The 23,924-nt window shown below is 41.9% G+C and overlaps 1 protein-coding gene across 2 annotated transcripts; it reads left to right on the top strand.

Moving 5' to 3' along the window:
• Nucleotides 1–419: 419 nt before the first annotated feature.
• Nucleotides 420–21,395, top strand: ERGIC3 (ERGIC and golgi 3). 2 transcript variants are annotated; one of them, XM_056845529.1, is made up of 14 exons: nucleotides 420–507; nucleotides 2,588–2,658; nucleotides 3,427–3,514; nucleotides 4,257–4,376; nucleotides 5,966–6,059; nucleotides 7,689–7,854; nucleotides 8,973–9,030; nucleotides 12,386–12,400; nucleotides 13,699–13,730; nucleotides 14,739–14,835; nucleotides 15,965–16,029; nucleotides 16,482–16,618; nucleotides 18,583–18,638; nucleotides 21,153–21,395. In XM_056845529.1, the coding sequence occupies exons 1-14, from the start codon at nucleotides 420–422 to the stop codon at nucleotides 21,230–21,232; spliced, it is 1,167 nt and encodes a 388-aa protein (XP_056701507.1). In that variant the 3' UTR covers nucleotides 21,233–21,395. The 2 variants fall into 2 exon arrangements, with proteins under 2 accessions (XP_056701507.1, XP_056701508.1); XM_056845530.1 differs by lacking the exon at nucleotides 12,386–12,400.
• The last annotated feature ends 2,529 nt before the right edge of the window (nucleotides 21,396–23,924 follow it).

Here is a 23,924-nt window from a genome sequence, read left to right on the forward strand (position 1 = left end):
ATTATACAGTTTAATTTTAGATGGAAGAGGGAGAGGGGGAAGTCATTCGATTGTTAAGTTAGAAATACTATTTGTCTTTCTCTTTATTATTATTATTATATTGTTTTTATGGATATATTAAATGAAGAAAAGAAAAAAATATTTAAAAAGAAAAGAAAAAAAGGGCAGGAGTCCAGTAGCACCTTAAAGACTAGCACAATTTCTGCAGGGGAGGAGCTTTCGTGAGCCACAGCTCACTTCTTCAGCTGGGGAGTCGCGCGCCGCCACTGTAGCGACCCCCACAGACTTCTATGGCAGCGCCGGCTCGGCTGACAGGCACGTCAACCCTCCGAGCAGAAGGGAGATGACGGAGCTGAAAGGAGCCGGCTGCTTCCGGGTCAGCGCCGGGGGAGGGTGGGCCTTCCGTCCGTCCGTCCGTCATGGAGTCCCTCTGGAGGCTGAAGCGGTTCGATGCGTTTCCAAAGACCTTGGAGGATTTCCGAGTCAAGACCTGCGGGGGCGCGCTCGGTGAGGGGGTGTGTGGGGGGGGGGGCGCGCGCCACGGGGTGGTGGGTAGTACCTCTCCCCCCCCACCCCCCCGTCCTCTGAATTAGGGCATCTTCCTAGCGGAGGCGCCTGCCGGTTGAAATCTTGTTTCACAGTAGGATTGGCGTAGGCTGGGAAAACTGAACCGTGTCTTAATCTGCACGCCTGATCGGTGGATTGCTTGTGTGCAATTCCCAGTGGGTCGCCGTGTGAGTCTGTCTGCAGTAGTAGAAAAGGGCAAGAGCCCAGTAGCACCTTAAAGACTTTAACAACAATATTTTCTGCTTGTGTGCAAGTTTGTGGGTTGGCGTGCTAGTGTCAGAGAATGGGTTGGTTTACACTTGTCACTTTGATCCCAGGGGTTGAGCTGACTTTAGGCAGTTTCCTAGCCCCTTTTGCCCCAGGAATGCCCCCTCTCATAGCAGCATGGCTATGCCACCTTTTTTGCTGGCATAGCCCTGCTAAAGGCAATGGGTTTTTTTTGCCCTTCTTCAATTTTTCAAAATTTAAAAATGGGTTTTTTGTCTCCACGGTGGCCAAGAATCCTTTTTGGTGGCAGCGTGGCTGCTCCACTCCCAGCTGCCATGCAATCCCCCACTCCCTCAGGAATGGGCTGCCCGTAACAAAGGTATTATTAGATATGCAAATATGATGATAATATAGAAAAGTGTGGACCAAAGAAGTTAAAAATTGAAATGTATTTGTCGAGTAAGCTCCAACATAACGTAGTAATATGTATGTTTATGTTTCTATGTTTTGTTTTGAAAAACATAAATATATAGACAAAAAACTTGAGGTATTCTCCCACTGAACTGTGATATTAATGAAGCTAGGAACCAACTGATCTATGGTTAAATGTATTTTCAAGTATGGAAACTATCAGTTCTCTCAAGGGAAACTTGGAATACTGTTGTTTGTTAAGGATTTGAGTTGAGTTTGTAAATTTAATTCCATTAATAGCTGTTCTTTTTTTAAATCCTGTTCAGTAAAAATTATTGTAAATATTATATTTGAACAACGGAGCTGCCAATTCCAACCAGAATAAAAACTGAAATCTGGTTTAAGGTATACTTGGTAAATTAACACTGGAGTGAGCGGTCTGCTGACTGTACTTTCTTGTTAACTTTGAAGTACATGATTGTAGAGATAATCTCTGTGCTTTATTTTCTAAGTGTCGTGTTCCAATTGGTGCTCGTGCTTGAGGAGCTGATGCATCTCCTTTATTGAGCACAGGAAGTAAGGGGTAGGCTATTTGCGCCCTCCCCATTATTCCTTATTTGCATTAAATAGTTCCAGTTTCTTAGTGCATAGTAGGGAGTATAATCTTCTACGGAGGGAAGTGCTGGCTTGAAAATCAGTTCTAACAATGAAACACATAATTAATGGAACTTGGGCCACTCAAAAGTTATCCCTTCAGAGAACAGGTTATATGTTTTAAAAGTTGTCTTGAAAATATATGTAGTAGTAGTTTGTGTAGTATTTGATAGTCCATTATACCTCCTGGTAGTTTGATGTCTGCTGTATTTTATTGGAAATACAAAAAAAATATATGTTATAATGATTATGTCCACTTTTCATTTCTGCCTGAATGTTTTTTTTAATAAAACTAATGTTGAGTTGTGTATCTACTTTGAGTCCCATACTTTGAGCTTCAGTATTTTTGCTGTCTTGAACATAAACACATTCCCAGCATTCTGTTGTTTTTTGAGACACTACACTTATGACCTTGTCACACATGTTTTTCTTACACAGTTTATCACTTTAGGGAAGGAAGACACATGTGCAAATGTGTACAGAGTTGGGTCTGAAAAATGCATAACCTTTTCTGGCACTGAAGTAATATTTGCATAGGAAAAGTGTTGTGCTCTTTTAGCATTAATAAAATGCGCAGAGATGATAGAAGAACTTTTCAGCCACTGCTGATTTTCACACTGAGGTACCCTCCAGGAAGCCACAGGGTTAACATGTTCTAAACTACAGAGTTATAGCAGGAATTCATAAGATAGGTGTAAAGTGCCAGATACATAACTGCATGTGTTTGCTTTCCTTTCTCTGCATGCAGTGACAGTAATCAGTGGACTCATCATGCTGTTACTTTTCTTCTCAGAACTCCAGTATTATCTCACAAAGGAGGTAAAAGGATTCATTTACTTTCTTTCTCCTACTTTGTTCTCTTTCTTTAAGTTGCCCTGATGTTGTAGGTTTCAGTAGCGATGTAGTGACCAGGACTGAAGAGACCCAGATTCATTTCCCTGCTCAGACATGAAACTCAGAGTGGCCAGTGGGCCAGTCCCCTTATTTCAGTCTAGCCTACCTCAGAGGATTTGGGGGATGGGGGGGGATGCATGTCTCTTTTGAGGATGCTCAGAACAAAAGGGAAATAAATAATAAAATGGCCACAGCTGAGGTATTTATGGGAGCTGTATAATATCTCATTTTAAGTGTTTGAAATAAATGGTTATTATTGGCCAAATCAAAGAAGGAAATTGGTGACTTCACCGTGTGCTTTCTTCCATAAATGCAAAACGTATTCTGACATGATTATGGCACCCTTTCCCCTTCCCTTCTTCTTTACTAAAGACTTTCTGAAAAAGGCTACAGAAGATATGCTGTAATGCATTTGCTGGGATCCTGGCTTGGAGATGGGAGGGGCGGGCAGAAATAGTGATTAAAAGTGAAATCTAGCATAGTGCTTTCAAATAAAAATCCATAAATATGTAACTTTGGTAGGGTACTGAATATTTATTTTATCCTGGGAACAATGAAATGAAGTATTCCCCTCCTCCTGTTCCCTGGATGCAGGATGATCCTTGAAACAAGAACAGTTTCATATATTTGAAAATAGGACTGAAGAACAATCTCTGCTTAATCTTTATGTGGAATGATTTTCTTTGTTGTTAGGTTCATCCAGAATTATATGTCGACAAATCAAGAGGAGATAAGCTCCGGATAAACATAGATGTTGCTTTTCCACATATGCCATGTGCTTGTGAGTAAATTCTGTGGAGCATGGATTTTTTGTTTTGTTATTTTGGTTCTATTAAGTTGCACATCATAGCAACTTAGAACACTCGTACCTTTGTCAGAAGAAGATGAGACCCTGTTCATACAGAGAAAGAGAGAGACCAACAGCTAGATAGTTTTGAAGCAGTGCAAGGATGTAGCTTTTTTTCAGACCTACGCAATTAATTGATCTGTGAGTCAAAACTGGTTGAGTTATCCAGCCTTTGTCTCCTTGCACTTAGCATAATCTCAAAATAGTTTCTTGCTAAGCAGCCTTGTAAAAGTGTGTGAATGAGCTTAGATTTAATAAAGTCATTGCCCCATCAGTATTATCTGCTCTAACTAGTAGGGTCTCAGCCATAGGTCTTTTCCAGATTTGCTGTTTGAGAAACTTTTAACTGGAGAGCAAACCCAAACCTTTATGCATAAAGACTGTGTGCTGTACCAGTGAACTATGGGTGCTTCCTTTGCATGCCCTGCTACCATGGGTTAAGTGTTCTACTGTTCCTTTAAAGTTTCTCAGTCCTTTTCCCAAATCATGGTATTTCGCAGTCCCCTTTAACTCCAGTAAATCTTCCTAATAATTGGACCAGTTCTGTCAAGTTATTTTTGTCTTTTGCACTTTCTGCTCTGATAATTCAGCGTGTGTATCACAGAGTTGCAGTGTTCCAGCATCAAGGAAGATCTCAAGAAGTCCTTTCTGATCTGTGGTCCCTGTTGTTTTCCAGATCTGAGCATTGATGCAATGGATGTTGCTGGAGAACAGCAGCTAGATGTTGAACACAATCTCTTCAAACAGCGCTTGGATAAAGATGGCAAGCATGTGACTCCAGAAGCAGAAAAACATGGTTATACACTGTTCTTCTGTGGGAACAATATTGCAGACACAATGCTAATTGGGATTTAATTCTGTGTTACATGAATTAAACTGGTTTAAAATGTTAAACTGTCTGCACAAGCATTTGAGAGCTGCTATTGCTAGTAGTTGCACATGGAGTGGGTAGTGGTTATGTAGCTTCAGAAGTGTTGGTGGAGATGGATTATCTAGACTCATTTCAGTCTGGATTCAGGCCTTGATTTGGCCTTGGTTGTGATGGATGATCTTTGCTGGGAGAGTGACAGTACCTCCCTCTTGCTTCTCCTGGACCTCACGGTGGTTTTCCCTACCATTTACTATGTTATCCTTTAGGAGATGCTGGCTGAGTTGGATGGGCACCATGCTCTGGTGGTTCTGCTCTTAGTTGATATTCCAGAAGATGTTGGAGAACTGATGCTCAGCCCAAACTTTGATCCATCTTGTCCCCCATGCTGTTTAACATCTAGATAAAACTACTGGGAGTGATAGAGATTTGGAACAAGGTGCCACCAACATATGGATTTCACCCAGCTCCATTTCTCCTTAACAGCTGAGTTAATTGCATCTGTGGAAGTGAACTGGTAACAGGATGGATGAAGACCAATAAACTGAAGCTCAGTTCTGAGAAGTTTGAGGTGCTGTTGATCAATAAAAAAAGCTGCTTGGGGACTGGGAAGTAAGCTAGTTCTGGAGGAGGTTGTACTCCCTCTGAAGGAGCAGACTCATAGTTTGGGGTACTGCTGTGATTGGAAGCTCAAGCCTCCTCCATTGCAGATACTGCCTTTTTATTGGCTTCAGCTGACATGCCAACAGTGGCCATTTCTCAGAAACTATGATCTGGCCACAGCGATCCATGGTATAATATATGCCGGATGTGATCACTGTTGTGTGCTTTATGAGGTTCTGTCTTTGAGTTGGTCCAAAGTGTGGCAGCCAGGCTGTTGTCAGGGATCATGCCACCCCTGTGCTGAAAGAACTGTGCTGCTTGCTTGTCTGTTTCTGGGAACAATTCAGAGTGCTGGTTCTTACCTTTGAGGCTCTAAATATTTTGGGACCGAGGTGCTTTAAGCATCAACTCCACCCATATTGTACAGCTCACCAGCTAAGATCCTCTTCCCAAACCTTGCTTCTTGACAACCAGAGGCAGGGCTTTCTCTGTGCTGGCACCTTGCCTTTGGAACGCCCTCCTCCTTGAGGCCTGTAAGATGTCTTTCAGGACCAGGACCAAACGTTTCTTTTTACCCAGGTTTTTAACTCAAGGGTTCCATCTTCTAGCTGTTTTTATTATTTGCTTTTAGCCTGAGGTCTGTTTTGTGAATATCGTTTTAGGCTGCTGAATGCTTTGATGTTGCTTTGATGGCTTTGGCTGGTTTTGTTATTAGTTATTTCCTATGTGCAATGTTTATGATTTTATTGTTTTTTTTTACTTTGTGGGCTGTCTCAAGCAGGTCTCTGGAGAGGCAGCATGTCATTTTTCTAAACAAGTAAATCTATATCAGCACTATTTGGAACCGATTTAAAATGATATTTGCTTAGTCTGTTTGTATTGCTGGTACAGGTATTTGTCTGTCTTTATTTCAGAGCTAGGAAAAGAAGAGGAGATACTGTTTGACCCCAACTCCTTAGATCCTGATCGTTGTGAAAGCTGTTACGGAGCTGAGTCTGAGGACATCAAGTATGCCTTGCTTCCTTCACTATGACCTAAAGGCAAAGAGGCAGGGCTGAGGAGGAGGCTCCACAGCTGTACTTCCTCCTGATCTTTCCAGGAAGGCTTAGGAGTAGTCCCCTGGTCACTTGTAGTTGAGGACGTACATCCCTTGCTGTTCTTTCGACACAGGAGTTGGGTTGAAAATGACACTGAGATAGTTTGATCATGATGGGTAGCCATGTTAGTCTGTCACTAGCAGTAGAAAGAACAAGAGTCCAGTAGCACCTTCAAAACTAACAAAATTTCTGGCAGGGTATGAGCTTTTGTGAGCCACAGCTCACTTCTTCAGATACAGCTATAATGAGATAGTTTGTAGTTTAGAGGGCAAGTGGGCAGTCTTTTGTCTCACAAATTATAGCTGAAGGGTTGGCATTTGACAACCTGATCCAGTGCCCATTGGTTTCAGTGGCAGTAGGTATGCCTAACTCTACATAGGATCAGCTGCCCTGTTTCACTTATGGAAAAGGTCTTCAAAATTGTTTCCAGGAGTAAAATTTTAATGCTAGAGAAATTTTCACATTGTCACCTCTTCTTGGGTTGGGAAGAGGAAATGCCCCCTCAGTAGGCCAGGATCTTGCCTGGCGTTGTCTAGACGTATAGGCTTCACCTCCTCCTCAGGGGAATAGCACAGTGAATTAGAGTTACTGAGGCTAGTTCTCTGAAAATACCTCTGCACCCAGTATCCTCCAACTCCTTCTTGGTTTAGATAGAGCCTGTACCCTCCCGTACATCACCACTTTACCCCTTGAAATACCAAGACCTGTACCAAGATTGTTTCTTTTGTGATTTCTGAAAGTATGGCCAATTTCTTTGCCATGGTGCCTATCTCTTTCCTTGTCCAGTATTGGAAAAATTCTCTTAGCTGAGAGTTTTCTGTAGTTTAAAGTAGCCAGTAGGAGGCCATGCTGTTCTGGTAGTACCCTGTGCAAGCATCAAGTGATTACTGACCCATGGGGTGATGTCACATCATGATGTTTACTAGGCAGACTTTATTTACGGGGTGGTTTGCCATTGTCTTTCCCAGTCATCTACACTTTACCCCTCAGCAAGCTGGATACTCATGTTACCGACCTTGGAAGGATGAAAGGCTGAGTCAACCTTGAGCCGCTTAACTGAAACCAACTTCTGTTGGGATCAAACTGAGGTCATGAGCAGAGCTTTGACTGCAGTACTGCAGCTTGCCACTCTGTGCCATGGGGTACATAGTATGATAAGATTTTGCACTCCAATTTTTTTTAAAGGAGTTGGTGTTTTTTATGTAGAACCTTACTGTTAAATAACAGTTTTGGCAAGCCTTGAAGTGCAACTGTACCTTATTTATTTGTTTAGTACATTTTTCTCCTGCCCGTCCTCCAAGGAATGACAAGTGGCATACATTTTTCCCCTCCATGTTGTCTTCATATCAACCCTGTGAGGTAGGTTCGGCTGAGAAAGTGTGCCCGGCTCAAGGTCACCCAGCAAGGTCTCCCTGGCACAGGAGAGATAGGATTCTAGTCTCCCAGATACTAGTGTAACAGTTTAATTGCTAATTTTATGAGTGTCTTGTACCTTACTTTGCTGAATGGGGATATTCTTTCTTTCCATCCTTTTATCCAGATGCTGTAATACTTGTGACGATGTGAGAGAAGCATATAGGCGGCGAGGCTGGGCCTTCAAGAACCCCGACACCATCGAACAGTGCAAGAGAGAAGGCTTCAGTCAGAAAATGCAGGAGCAGAAAAATGAGGGCTGCAAAGTATATGGGTTTCTAGAAGTCAACAAAGTGAGTGTGGTTGTCTTTTTCTTTTTTTTTTAAGTCACTGTACTATATCAGGGTTATGATATCGTAGTGCCAGAGGTGTCTAAGAAGAAGTGGAACCCAGAAAACTCAGATACAGTCTGTTCTTTAGTATCTGCACAGTCCTAAATCTTCAGCCTCTGGGGTTTTATAAATGAGTGTAGCACACTACTTGAGATAGGTACCACACAGGCAAAAGTGAACAAACCAGTATCTAAAAGGCAAGGTTTTTAGCCTATGGGAAGAAGAAGAGTTGGTTTTTATATGCCGATTTTCTCTACCTTTTAAGAGGAGAATCAGAATGACTTATAATCTCCTTCCCTTCCTCTCCCCACAACAGACATCTTGTGAGGTAGGTGAGGATTAGAGAGTTTGAAGAGAGCTGTGATTAGCTCAAGGTCATCCAGCAGGCTTCATGTGTAGGAGTGGGGAAACCAACCCGGTTCACCAAATTAGAGTCTGCCGCTCATGTGGAGGAGTGGAGAATCAAGCCCGGTTCTCCAGATTAGAGTCCACTGCTCTTAACCATTACACCACGCTGGCTTTCAGTACTGCCCAACAACAGTTATGGCCTGATACCTTGTAAGCAGATGTTTCTGCACTATAGTTCACTGGATATTTTTGGCTCCTGAAACCCTTGCGGTACCTTTGTCAATCTTATAAAATTGGAATGTCAGCATCACTCAGAAGCCGCCTTGCAGATTCCCCATAAAGTGGACACGTCCAGTTGCAATCTGATCTTGATTATTCATTTGAGGGACCTTTGGACTAGCTTCTGTCATTCGAGTAATGCATTTGTAAACCATTGATGAATGCTAAGGCATTATGAAGAGGAGCCAAGTATGAGATGTTTTGGAGCAGGGAAAGAAAGGGGCACAAATTGAGGTGTAGAGGAGGAGCTCTGAGGCCAGATGTTTGCATGCTGATGAGGTGGAACAAGGGGCTGTACCTCTTCTGGGGAACATAATCAAATTTTTTGAATGCTCATCTATGTGTGTTTCACAATAAATATAGCAGGGACGGCCTCACTTTTTTGAAGTCGCACTGTTACAGTTTGCCAAGGAGAGCTGGAAGGTTTAATGAGACATGTATGTCTTTTACAGGTAGCTGGCAATTTTCATTTTGCGCCAGGTAAAAGCTTCCAGCAGTCACACGTTCATGGTAAGATGACTTTCATTATGTGAGTAGTTTCCTGCCCTGTCTTCTCTTTTCGTAATAGCCTGAAGTATTGTAACTCTCATGAGCTGTAATAGATAGAGCTGCAGATGGTTATGGCATTGCTTGAGTGAGGAAGAACTGGCAAAAGAGAAATGTTTGCAGAGGAGTATTGGAAGTGGTGTTATTGCCAGTGCTGTTCATGTGAAAATGAACCTCATAAAATCATAAGATCTGATACTGTGGGGTGGTGCTTGTTTGCTGCAAGCCGCTTCTTTGTCAGTAGCCTCTGTTCTGTCTTGGATATGTTACCCTGTGAATTTTAAAATAATTCTAAAAATCAAATTTCAATTCAAGTAACTACTTTCTTTTGCCAGTGATTAATTGGATGGCTTGATGTATTAGAGGTAATGATAGAGTCATCCACAAAAGCAAATAGTTCTTCCCCCTGAGTTTTAGCCTCATAGCAATCCTGTGAGGTAGATTAGGTTGAGAGATGTAATTGAAAATACCTCTTTCCTGGAGTAAGTTAAGCAATTTGTTCCAACATTTTAAATTGCAATTGATCAGATTGGATCTGTAGGTTCAAGCCAGAGATCAAACGTTTTGACCGTGGCCAGGGAAAGAGCCCACCAATATCATCCAGTGGGTTTCACAGCAGAATGATGATTTGAACCCAGATCCCCCAATCCTAGTCTAATATGCTAACCACTACATCACAGTGACTCATATTCCAAAACAAATAGCTTCTGAATATATTGGAACAGTAGGTATCAATTTACAGCAGTGAGACTTGTGAGTTTCCTTTTTTGTTTCCTGCCCATTAGGACTGCAATTCAGAGACCTTCCCTCATGTCTTTATTGTGTGCAATGGCAGAGTTCCATGAGGATGCTGGCTTCTTTCCCTGGCAACAATTAACAGGAGATAGGTCCTGCTTGAATGTTCAGATCCAGTCTGATTGATTGTGGCCTAGATGTTAGAATAGATAGACTAACTTGATACAGGAAAGAGGTCCTATAAGCTTTTCAAAATAGGCCAGACCAATGCATATGCGTGATAGCGTGAACACACCATTTACAACCATTGTCGGAAGGTTTCTGCTGCAGTTCCAGGCTGGATAGTCTATATTGTGATTTGCATTCCTGCACCCCTGGTACATCACCAAAATCTCTGTTACTGTAATGTTGAATAGTATTTAATATACTTCTTCTTTGAAATGTTTTCTGTTCTGTCATCTATCATACTGCAAGCCATATCTGTTTATTCATTTTTGGTTTCCCCTGTGGCAATTTTGGGCTGGATTATATAGGGGCCCTTTCTTCCACATTTTCTTCTTTTCTTGTCCTGCCTTCTATCAAGTACTCCACAAGTACCATCCTGGTAGAGTTCTAGTAAGCACACTGGTGATGAAAACGTGCAACTAAATTTCCCATAACATCAGTCATCTTTCAAACCTAAAATCCTCATCTTTATGGAATTTTGTTCTTGGTATCCTTCCATTAGATTCTCCCTGCAAACCAGCTTCTTTCTTTGGCCTGGGTTATGATGGTCATGAGCCAACATCTTCTTTTGTACCCTTTCCAAGATTGTCACTTTTTGTTTTTGCTGTCAAGTCATGTCTGGCTTATGGCGACCCCTGGTGGGGTTTTCAAGGCAAGAGGCATTCAGAGGTGGTTTGCCATTGCCTGCCTCAGCGTCACGACCCTGGTATTCCTTGGAGGTCTCCCATCCAAATAATTGCCAGGGTTGACCCTGCTTACCTTCTGAGAACTGATGAGATCCAGGTCAGGGCGATCCAGGTCAGGGTAAGATTGTCACATAGACTAATGGTTTTGTCTAAATACTTCAATTTGTCCTTGGTTAACATCTAAGATTCTACAACATGGGTAGAGTAAGGATTTATTATAGATATCTGCTGAATAACTCAATTAATTCCACTTCAACATCTGTAGTTAACTTTTACAAAATAGAGCATCTAGTCTGTGGGGGGCTGCTGCCATTACTTTGACTGGTATCTTAGTATTAGTCCTGTTGGGGCATTTGCCAACACTGCCTTGTTGGGGTTGGTGAGAACTATAATCTGCTTCACAGAGGCTGGGCTCTTGCATCAGTACTTGAATTCTGGGCTGCTCAAAGGCTGGAGCAATTTTTAATGAACAGAACTGCTCAATTAATCACACTATGTCTCTTTACTTGAGAAATAAAATGACGAGGATCTTAGCAGCAGCATCCTTTTTTTTCATTTTTAAAGCTCGGGACCCTGACATCTGATCTGTCATTTTAGATCCCGAGAGGCAATTCTGTGCACAGCAAGTCAAATAGGCCGCTTACATTTTAAGAGTGTGCAGGATTACAACAGAGTACATGTTTTACCCTTACGGCTGTGTGGAGAAGCTTAAGGATAAGTGTTTGCTAAATATTTGTGTGGATCTGAAGGTGTCTCCAGTGGTCAAGCATCCTGTATATTGCTCAGCTGCCATCACGCTTCCTCAGTCTGTTGTATGCTCCTGTTCCTTCAGACTACTGTTTGCCACAATGAAATATGGAAGAGAAAATTTCAGTTTTAAAAACAAGATTAAACTATGCAATTTTAGCAAATATTTGGCATCAGAATTTGCATTATTTTACTTTTATAGCGAATTGCAGAATTTCATATTTCTCCTCACACCTGTGGCATTTGAACAGCTGTAGTCATACTCATTTTTTTCACAGTTGAATGGTAGTTGATTAGAGGTTTCTGTTCCTAAGCAAAACAATTCCTTGTCATTCTTCATGTACCGTAAGTGTAAAGACCAAATTTGGTGGCTGTGTTGGTTGCCAGTGTGAACCATTCCACTGTGTAAGGAAACATTGGAAGCCTTTGCTTGACTAGGAAAAGACAGGCAGTTGGATAAGACTTGGCTAAACCTGGTCATTTATTATTCCTGATGTGTTTCCTATCTTCTCATCTTTGCTACAGGCTGAATAATCTGTTTTCAGAGGCCTGTGTGCCATGAAGCCCCCTTTTTCACCAACCTATGGCAAGCGTGGCTCACCCTTTGGAGGGTGAACAAGCACATGCATGCAGCTTGTTGGCTTTCTCTGCAGGCCTTGAGTGGCTGAATCGGTAGCCAGTAGTGCATCTGCTTGGAATAGCACAAATATGCGTACAGGAGTCTGCATGCAGTTCCAGTGTGGCATTCTGATCCTTTATAAGTTGAGCAACCTAGGCCCAGGGTCTTGCTGGCAAAATAAAAAAGGCCTTGTGAAAGCAAAACTAACATAAAATATTGCCTTTTGGTTTTTTGCATCTTTGCTTTTCAGTATGGAGCTCTGAATGTTTCTCTTTTTTTCTTTTCTTAACCCTGCTCGTTTTTGCAGTGCACGCTGTTGAGAGTAAGTGTTGCCAACTTCTTTCCTTTGCTAATTCTGTACTGTCCATAATTTAACTGATTCGTTTTTTCCTGCTAAAACTCCCTGCTGCATAAAAGTTTGGCAAGATTAGGCCCTACTTGTTGAGTAACACGAAAGCCTAGACCGTGGTGTTTATTTATTGCCTACAGGATTCCATTTGGATATGGAAACAAATTCCAGGAGGAAAGTTCTAAGCATTAACCTTTAGGAGTATTGAATATCCTATACAATACATGCACAAAGTTCAGAGAATGCAAATGTTCATAGACCAGCTCCAGTAATGAGAATTCATTCTTAGTCATGATGGGTATGTAAAAATAGTACTCATTTTGAAATGGTCTGTTCCAGAGATTTTAATAAAGAATCTATTTAGTGGGGTCAGGAGTTGCGCCTCCAGCATTGGAATCGATCCCTTCCTACAATCTCAACCAGCACTAATAGCCATAAAGGTCATGAGTAATATATGGATTATGGTCATTTTAGCACTGACAACGGCTGTAAATGAGTTCAGAGATTCCTGGGTTGGATGTGGTGATCCATTCATGCAAGGGTTGTGGGTCCCTTCTGACTCTGGCAAAGTTCATTCCTGGGATTGCAGGGCCTGTGTGGACTAATAGTCATGCAGGTAAGTGGGCTGCAGCGAGGAGAGGAAAGTGGCCACCTCATCTGAGGCGAGAGGACAGTTTCACTCCCTTATCACTCCAGCCCCCTGACCCCCATAACTATTAGTCTGTGTGGGACCTGTGATCCTGAGACTCAACTTTCCGAAGGTCAGAAGGGACTGCTGTGGGAGGAGTGTGGGTAAGATTGTGACCATCCACACCTTAAATATATGCAACAAACTTGAGTTTGCACATGATGTAAACATATGTGCCAGATTGGAACTTGCCATGGCCTTTAACATACACATAGTGGAAAATGCTTTTGCCTCTGCAAAACTTATGAAGCAAACTTCACTTAGTTGTTAATCTCAGGAAAAATCCAATCTCTCTCATAGATATGCAAAATCTTGATGGCCTCACTGCCAGTTGAGTAGTCTATTGATCCAGTCACTAGTGATGGAAGAGGTATACTATCCTTACATTCATTATTTGAGTGAGGAGTAGGAATATTTTCTATTTCCATAAGGGTGTCATGTCCTTTACTTGGAAAGTCTTGGTATGAAGAAGGTAACTTTTAATTGTTGTTTTTCTAGTCATTGGTGATGGTGAACGTCTAAAACTTATCCATAAAAGAAGCAGCCTGACAAAATTGTTTACCTTGATGTCTGTTTCTTACAGTTCATGATCTGCAGAGCTTTGGACTTGATAATGTAAGTACCAGGGGATGCACATAAGAGATTTGATTTGACCCCCATTTGAAGGAATAGTGGTAACGTGAGGTTCTGTAGCTGTGGAAACCATTTTTGTCCTGATATTGTTTTCTATCCTTTTCATCTGTTGTTGACTTAAAATAAGGCATTGTGTGGAAACCTCACACTGGTACTTCCAAACTCCAGTGGGTCACCAGGTGTCCATCACAAATTTCTTACTTTAGCAGCTCAGTTGTCTTCCACAAGAATTATTACCCTTTTTGGCACTAGTGAATATAAACAACCCATCTTGGTGGCTCTCTCCCCAGGGAGAGAATGGGAATATAATTGTAGGGAGAGGAGTGTAATTCTAGCTCATCGTCTGCCCTCAGGTAGCATATTCATGAAGTTGCCTGGGAGGGAATAACACTTTTGCTCACCGTATATAAGCTGGGGCTGGAGCTGATATCCTGGTCCTCTTATGCATCCCAGCCACAATGAGAAGAAAAGGCTAGATTCAAGCACAGTAGGACCTTAAAGACCAACAAGATTGTCAGGGTATAAGCTTTCTCACTTCATCAGATATGAGTCAGAGTCTTTATATCTCAATCAGAAGGGGGGAGGGGTGTTGCAAAGAAAACTCAGGATGCATAGGTACAGTGCACATAGGTACAGTGTCAGCTAGAGCAGAGGAGAAATGCTTAGTGGGGGGAAATTAGCATCTGTAGTGAGGTAAGAATCTTATGTCTCTATTCAGTTCTGGGGGTCCACTGTTATGAATTGTGAATGAACTCGAGTTCGGTAATCTCCAGTTGTAATCTAAATGAGAAGAAAGGAAAGCCTCTCGCCTGGTTGTGTGTGCGTTGTCCCATCAAACCGCTTCTGACTCGTAGCAACCCTATGAATTGGTGCTCACTCCTGTTGGCTTTTATGAAAGGAAAATAGTGCTTTTCAGAACTGGGCTGGGCTCTGAACCTACTCTGCCCTTTGCTGGTTCTGCTTAAACATGTTAGGCTTTGTTTGTTTCAGATAAACATGACACATTTTATCAAGCATCTTTCCTTTGGGATGGATTATCCTGGCATTGTGAACCCGCTTGATGGGACTGTTGTCGCAGCAGAGCAAGGTACAGGCCTGAAGATGGATAAGCTTCTAAGCTCTTACATGAAATAAAGACCACACACCAGCACAGGGGGATTTGGAGTTAAATTAAGTTTTGCATAAAAGGGCATAATCACTGTATATGGGGGTCTGTATATCACATATGAGATGGTGCTGCTCCAGTTATGTGTTTATGCCTTAACCAAAATGGTTACGTTTATTGTACTATAGAGTTAGAAACTAGCAGCTCTCAGCTGAGGCCCAAACTACATATTACGTTTAACACATGATCCCAATGGGGAGACTGGCAGCAAAATGTCAGTTGTGTATGTGTGTGTGTGTTATGTTCCTTCAAGTGGCTTAGGTTGTATAGCAACCCTATGAATTAATGACCTCCAAAAGTCTTGTCCTTATCAGCCTTGCTTAAGTATTGCAAACCGAAGGCTGTGTCTTCCTTGATTGAGTCAATCCATGCCATGTTGGGTCTTTCTCTTTTCCTGCTGCCTTCAGCTTTTCCCAGCATTATTGTCTTTTCCAGTTAAGCTTGTCTTCTCCTAATGTGACCCAAGTTTGATAGTATCTGACTGAGGGTCAGTTCCAAAGTGTTGCAGGGGCCTGGTTTGGATTGGGACTGCAGCACAGGAGGTGGAATGGCTCTAGTCCCCCCACCCCGCAATGTGCCATTAAATAACTTGCATTTTTCAGTGTGTGTGTGTGTAAAGTGCTTTCAAGTCGCAGCCGACTTATGGCGACCCCTTTTGGGGTTTTCATGGCAAGAGACTAACAGAGGTGGTTTGCCAGTGCCTTCCTCTGCACAGCAACCCTGGTATTCCTTGGTGGTCTCCCATCCAAATACTAACCAGGGCTGACCCTGCTTAGCTTCTGAGATCAGGCTAGCCTGGGCCATCCAGGTTAGAGCACACTTTTCAGTAATCTCTTTCAAATTCTCTTCCTGACCCTGTGTCCACTAAATTCTGCATAAGCGGACTTTATCATTTTAATGAAACACTTAAAAGCATTCACACACACACACACACATACTCTGAGCCTTTTACTTCTTGGATTAGCAATAAGGAAGTTCTCTCTTTTATGTAAAATATCTATATCTATTGATATTCTGTCTTTGCTGATTAATACTGTGCTTTGATTCTCAGGTTCTATGATGTTTCAGTATTTTGTAAAAGTGGTCCCAACAGTGTATATGAAGGTTGATGGTGAGGTAAGACCCGTGTCTATTATTTTAAAGACACAGCTATGCCACATGCATTATTTGTAGAGTTTTTCTAATTTGGGAAAGGGGGAGACGAGGGCATCATAAAGTGGTGAGTAGGGAATCACAGTCAATTTTGCATGTCTTACGGATGAGCAAGGCTTTGGATTTGCCCAGTTGTAGATCACCACCACCTTGAGATTTCTGAAAGAGAGGACTGAGTCTGCAATTCCATGACTGTTTCATCAGAACAGAGGGTAGTGTGAAGACAGAATGTATATAGGGGCAGGCGATCATTGCTGTGGATTGTCTGTAGAAGTTGGGTAGGGCAACGTGTACTTGACAGTGTCTCTAGTTCTGAGAGAATGTCACTCTGGTAATTTTGACACACCATAAAGGCCACCTGGTTAGCTGTCTTGCTGTTACTCTTTTAACTATTTTTCATGCTTGTGTTTTGCTAGGTGGTGAGGACAAACCAGTTTTCAGTAACACGGCATGAAAAAATAGCGAATGGCCTAATTGGAGACCAAGGTTTACCTGGTGTATTTGTGCTCTATGAGCTTTCTCCCATGATGGTGAAACTAACTGAGAAACACAGGTAAGCCTGAACTGGAACATGATGGAAAACTGAGGCTGCCTTCCCAAAATAAAACAATATTTGGTTCTTGTAGGTTATCCGGGCTGTGTAACCGTGGTCTTGGTATTTTCTTTCCTGACGTTTCGCCAGCAGCTGTGGCAGGCATCTTCAGAGGAGTAACACTGAAGAGACACTGTCCTTCAGTGTTAATCCTCTGAAGATGCCTGCCACAGCTGCTGGTGAAACGTCAGGAAAGAAAATACCAAGACCACGGTTACACAGCCCAGATAACCTACAAGAACCAATGAACTCTGACCGTGAAAGCCTTCGACAATATTTTAAAACAATATTTATTTTATAGCTTATCTACAAATGTAGACGTGGATCCCATGGCAAAGTCTCTGTTGACAGGAGTAATTTCTGTCAGCAGAATGGGACTTCCTCTCAGTGCAGCCCAGAATGCTTCCCAAAATACATCTCATGGTGGACAGGGAATAGCATAAGAGGGGAGTTAAAGTCTGCCACAGAAGGGGTCCTCCCACCATCCATTAATGGAAACTTACTGCAGGATCCAAATCACAATCTTTAGACAAATAGAGGCTTTATGCTTCTACTAGTAGTCATTAAGGATGTGTTAAAAATTGGTATTTTCCAGATTTAGGTATATTGGACCCCAAAAATACTGATATTCCCAAATTCCAATACCAATACAGTATTTGGATTCAGGTTTTTATCAGGAATCTGAATTTTTCAGGTCTGTTATTCCATATGGAGAAACTTTCTGGGTGGCTGATTATTTTTTTTTGAAGGTACAGGCACCAAAATTGCAGCAGAGCTGCTAGTGCCTGTCCTTTAAATAACCCACAAATTTCAAGTAGTTTGGACCAAGAGGTCCAATTCTATGGGGCCCTGATTAGCGTGTCCCCAGCCATCCTCCATTATTTCCTATGGGGGGGGGACCTCCAAGCTGCTTCCAGGAAAAAGTCATGCCTGCAAGCAGCAAGTACTGTTCACATCATACCTCCCTTGGAAGAATCAACACAACAAGCCCAACAGAACCTCTGCAGAACCCAGTAATCCTAGTAGAACCACAAGCCAATGTGCCAAGCCAAACAGAACCAAAATCAAACCAGAGAATCTCTACAGTAGAAACTGAAGGTGTGGGGGAACTTTTGCAGGGCCAGCAGAACCAGTGGCAATGTGCACAAGCCCAGCAGAACCTAGTGCCACTGTGGCAGTGCAAGATCAATAGAACTAATGTGAATCCACAGAAGAAAAAAATCCGAGCAGTGAGTAACACTGTAAAAACCATGAAGGCAACACAAAGCAGCTCTTACAAAGAAAAAAAGAAAGAAAAACTTCTTGAACCTGACAAATAAACTTGAAACCGACAGAAGCAGCCTGGCAAGCCCATAGAAATTCCATAAGAGGCAAAAACAAAGCAAAGAAAAGAAAAAGGAAAAAAATAGTTCCTGGGAGCCTGCAAACACAGGCTCCTGATATTTCCAGCTTGGGTATATCCAGAAGCACACCCCAGTAAGTCCCAGCTCGGGTATATCTGAATGCACATCCCTAATAGCCGTGTGATTCAGATTCTGTAAGCAGGGGTTTCTTAATTCCTTAGAGAAATCATGTGTGGTCTTAGTGGATGCTGAGGGCAAAGAAGTTTTTTTAAAAAGGTCAGAATGCCTATTAGAAGACTTGTGGACTGGGGTTTGACTCAAAATGAGCAGTCTCAGGGAGTCTGATTTGGTTGCGAAATCTGAGTAGATTGAATATAGAGGTAGTTCTTTACGTTTTTCTTTGAGCCACCTGGATTCTGGGTGACATTAACTATTCAACTAAGAATTAAAGCATTGTTCTCGCTGCGCATCAGACACAGTCAAATGATATTACTAGTCATTCTTTGTATCTGGATGAAATATTTTCTTTTTCAAAAAATAAATACTGTATAGTAAACCTGAGCATGTTTTTCCCCCATGTAGGTCCTTTACACATTTTCTCACTGGAGTCTGTGCTATCATTGGTGGAATATTTACAGGTATCTCTTCTTTTGTAAACTCGAAACTGCCCATATTACCTCTCTCTGGTTTAAAATTAACTTGTAAAATGTAATCGTAGGAAGTTCTTAGATCCTTGTAAAACAGATGAGGATTTTTAAGCAGAGGAAAGTATCATCACTAGTACAACAGCATGGGTTTGAGAGCCCATGTTGCATAATGTTAGAAGTCTGGGTCAAATTCCCGTAGTGTCATGAAGCTCACTCGGCTACTCAACCTAACCTGCTTCTCAGGGTTGTTATGAGAGTAAAACGGGAGAACCAGCTATACCCCTCTGAGCTCCTTGGAGGAAGTAGGGAGGATACAAATATACTATCTATTTAGCTATAAATGTTGGAAGTGTAGGAATTATAGGAGAGACTTTTTCCACATTGGAAAAATGCTAAGGCATCTGAGGGCAGTTACATGATGATGAGATGAATTTTGGGCTATGTATTGAATTTGGATCCACTGCCCTGTCTGTCAAGTCATATAAAGAAAACATATATTCTAGTGATAAAGAACTAGTCTGTTAGATGGTTCCAGCTGCTAGAGTCATGAATGCAAGTTTTATAATAGGCAGAATTTCAATCAGTTTGCAAATGGCTACATAAATTATGGGACTTAGCCCTGGGAGGAAAACTGATCAATTTCATTAAGGTTTTAAAAAAAGAAAAAACCCAAATTGGGTTGGATCCTGTAGGTCATTCTGCTAGCAGTGGCTTCTTAAACCAGAAGAAAGTGTCGTGCTTTATACAAAAGAGATCCACAGAATCCAAACCAGAAGATTAATAACTCTTGAGGAAAAAAATAGCTCCTGTTAAGTTCTGTAGAGAACTCCTTTTACCCTAACCAAGAATCAAGAAAAGGAATGTTATCTTTTGGGAATCTTGCAAATTTATTAATTTGATTATAATTGGCCTAGTGGGAATCAGAGTACCTTCACAAACAGTGAAGGACAAATTGGTAAAAATTTCAATTCCTCCCCTGCCAACATGAAGCCGTTTCACTCACATAACTGCCATAACACCACTGGGAGAGTAAGGTTGGATCCAACCTGTTATACTAATAGTCGCCGTTTGGTTGTGGTTGTGCTCATCAAAAGTGCCTCTTGCAAGTGTTACTAGGGAATAGATTCAGCTTGTCCACTATAGTTCTTCAGGTAGTACAATGGCTTCCCTTTTGCTTTGACAAGCTTAGGAATCTCCCCTTATTTATTGTTTACATTGTATTTATTTATTCAAAGCATTTTTAAGATGCCTTTCCATCCAGTCAGGGTCCCCAAGGCATGAACATCAGAAGCATTAAAACAATTAAAAATACATTTAATATTGTAGAATTCAATTAAAACATATTCAGGAGATTGGTTATGCTTTCTCTGTTACAAGTCTCCTGAGGCAGCCAACAAAATCATTCTCAATAGAACATCATTAGAGGTAAACATTCTAACACTAACAGTAGTTTAAAATAATCAACATCATCAAATCTTTTGGTTGCTCAGCAAATCATTCCATGTCTTTCATTTACCTTCATAACCCTGGTTAACTGAGTATATTTTAAGCTTGTGCTTGACACAGAGTAAACTGGCGTCAGGCAGTGTAGAGAATTTTCCATAATTTAGATGTTACCTCCGAGGAGGCCCTCTGTCTTATAGTCGCTCACCTTTATTTCTGAGAATGAGTGCGTATCTAACAGAACCTCATCAGAGGATCTTAATTTTCAAGTAGGCTTATGTGTGAGCAAGCAAATCTTTAAAGCCCTAAATGGTCTGAGATCAGAGAACTTAAAAGGTAATTACTAGCACTTTAAAGGCAGTTAGCTTAGTTCTTCCAGATCGGTTGAGATAAGTTCCTGGTAACTTACTCATCAACATTCTTGCTGCAATATTCTGTGCTACTAGAAAGTTCCAAAAAGTCTGGAAAGGTAGCCCCATGTAGAGCACTTGGCAATCTGCAAATCTGGATGTGATCAAAACATAAACCACAGCTAGATCTTGCTTGTCCAGGGAAGGCTGCAGATGGAGCACCAGCTAAAGTTGGGCAAAGCTGCAGCAAGCCATAGAGGAGCATCTGTCTGGGGGGTTTGGCTTTAAAAGCACCTCCATTCTATGAGCTTCCCCATGCAGATGGGGTGCAGCCCCATTCCAGTACACTCTTAATCCATGACTGAAAGAATGATTGACCATAGAACCTTGCAGGACACCATAGCCTAAATGCCTGAGGCCCAAGTATTTGATTCCCCAGGCTCCACCCTCCTAATACTGATTTGCTAGTTAGGAGGTCAAACTAGCACAGCGTGGTGTTCTTGATTCCTCACTTCAGCCCACCTGGTCAGAATGATTTCATGGTCTTGGTCCTAGGGGGAGTAGATTTACTACTTTTTGAAGATTGTGCGTATGGTTTCTTTTCTAACATAGCAATCTTGTATTTAAAGAATTTTCTACTTGAATGCATTCTCTTAGTTTCTGTATGAGACATCTAGACTTACCCCACTTCTCTTCTTCCTCTTCCTTCCAGTTGCTGGACTCATTGACTCTTTGATCTATCATTCAGCTCAGGTCATTCAGAAGAAAATAGAGCTTGGGAAGATGACATAGATTGGTTTAAAGAACTTTAAGAAATGAAACAGAATCCCCTAAGACAATGGCTCATTTGAATGTATAAGGAGCAGATGCCTGGACTCGTGAAGAGCCTCCGACAACAGTTCCAGGCTTGGCTTCATTCTTTTTTTGGGCATTAATTCATGGTTGGGAGAAGTAAAACAGGGGATTCATTAAACATCCATCCTGTGTGTCGCTTAAATCAGTGCTGTACCTTAGATTCTACTACTTGTCTGATCGTTTGGTGTTATCTCTCAACTTCTGGATTCTGAGACACAAAGCAGTTGAACACACTCATCTTTAAATTTGGGGAACAAATTTTTTCTTGTTGTATCCAATGCTTACCTGTAGGATGTGTGTGTGGAATAACTTCTCAGGAACATTTTAATAACACTGTTGAATATTTGATACCTGTCTACATTCCCATCATCACCGCTTCAGATCCAGTAGAATCACGCTAAGTGTGCTACCCTCAGCAGGTTTTTGTTTTTCCATTTCTTTCTTTCCCCCTTCCTTGGTAATTTCAAAACTAAGCAAGCACTGCAGCCGGTGCCCCAATATTCAAGTATATCTCTGCCTCTGATGCTCGCTATTCTTTGAATGCTGCCTTTTCTAGCAAAAATACATTGGTTTTATATAGATTCAGCTTGACTCTAGCTCGAATCTAGCTCTTCTACTGCAGGCCTACATGGCTACCCTCTGAAACTGGCTTGATATACATTACCATATTGAAAATATTGTGGAAAAGACTTCCTGTTTAACCCATGAACATCACAGATGAGCAAACAGGTTGCTACTTCAAGCATATTGTCCACCAAGGTAATCCATCCATCCCTGATCAAATGGCTCTTATCCTTAATGCTTCACACTTAACGTTAAACTAGACCACCCTAAGTGTTTTTTATTGGTAAATGGCAGCCTTGGTGTGCTATTTTTCATAGCGGGGGTGGGGGGGAGATAAATCCCACGCCCCAATTTCTCAACCTCAGAACTCCCTAAAGTCGCCCTACTGGGGAGTACCTGTAACTACTTGCATGGTCCCCTAGTTGGGCAAGCAGCTTCAGAGGGGCATTTGAAGTTGGGTGAATGGAGTGGGGAGGAGGATTAAACCTCTGTCCTGGTTCCTAATTGGATAGGGAGCCACCAAAGCTGCTTGTTAATAAACACTCCATTCACAATCCCAAAGCATCTTCTCTCGTTCAGTCTGCCTAAGGTTCGGTGGTGCCAGTACTCATGTCCAGACTGTCCCTGTCTTTCTGTTCCTTGAGTTGTTTATTCCCGGCTTCTAGACCCTCTGCCTTCCTGAAGTGGCCTTGTTTGGCTGCTCGTTGCTGAGGAGATTGGTTATAATGCTACAGCGTAGCAGCTCTTGCTGCCACACAGCTGCTGGAATAGCAGACCCACCACCAGGCACAAAGGTGATGTCATCCAGCAGTGCAAAGTGGGAAAATGAAGTAAGGCAGCAAGGAGAACATATTTAAATGCCGAGTGCTTAGGCAAAAATTGAATGGTTGAGAGGTTTACTGTGTCACATCAGCTGAAGCCTGCCATGCATAAAATCTGAGAGAGGAAAGGCCTGTGTCTCATAAGAACATGACAATCTGCAGTTCATATACACTCTTAGATGAGAGAATCCCAGCTTATATGATGCACTGGGCCCTCATTCCATTCTGCAAAGTGAAAACATTTCAGTGAAGTAGATGCTTCCTACATCACTTCTGAACCTCTGGGAAGGACTTGGGCATAGACCATACCCACAAGGCTTGTGATGATTACTCAATGCTACTATTCTCTGATGAGGTAGCCCATTCTGGGGAATGAGTATAGCAGCAGCTGAATTGTAAAAATAACTTGGTCTCTGGCACAACATGTGACGTAACTACAGCTCTCCAGAGTGAGTAATGCTACCCATTCTAAGTTACAAGTAATTTGTCCTGTTAGACTTTTAGAAGGGTCTAGCTTAAATTTTGGATTCCTTTTTTTCACCCTGTGTCTTTCTAAGAGAAAAAAATACATGTTCTGTTTTAGATTTTAATGTACATACCAACAGATCGCTCTCCAATATTACTTGACTTTCACACACATGTTGGACGTGACACTGTTCTTTATATAAATCTTTTGAAAAGAGGCAAATAAATCCTTGCTGAGGGGCAGCTGTAATTTATTATCATTATCCTGTTTGCAAGTGTTTCTTTTATGTTGTGTTTGCGGAGTGATGTTAAAATTGCACTCTGATGTAGGAATGCCTGTTGCTGGCATTCCTACATCAGGTAGCTAAACCCTACTTCGATTTCCAGGCCATTCTCTGTTCTTTTGCTGTACAAGAGGCTACCAGATGGGGTGGTTATTAGATCGTGAAATGGTGTGTGCAGTGGGTCTTGCTGGGGAAATGAGGGACAGGTAACTTGCCTGTAGATCTCGTACAAGGGGCTCACAAAAAAACTCATTCTCCAAAAAGTTGAGAATGTTGGGATTGTCAGAATGAGGAGGGAGAGATGAAACAGTGTGAAGAGGAGAATATGGGGGAAATGAGGTACCCTCCACAAGTCCTTGTGGGTTCCCCACCAGACAATGGGCCTGGCCTGGCAGCTGGCTCCACACAATTTGACCAGGCTTTTCTCAGAGAGAGGCTACCAGAGGTAGGGAAGAAGGAAAAACTGAAAATGGAATGCAGGTAAAAGTAGGTTGG

This window comes from Euleptes europaea, chromosome 2, assembly GCF_029931775.1.
Source record: "Euleptes europaea isolate rEulEur1 chromosome 2, rEulEur1.hap1, whole genome shotgun sequence".
Classification (NCBI taxonomy): Eukaryota; Metazoa; Chordata; class Lepidosauria; order Squamata; family Sphaerodactylidae; genus Euleptes; species Euleptes europaea.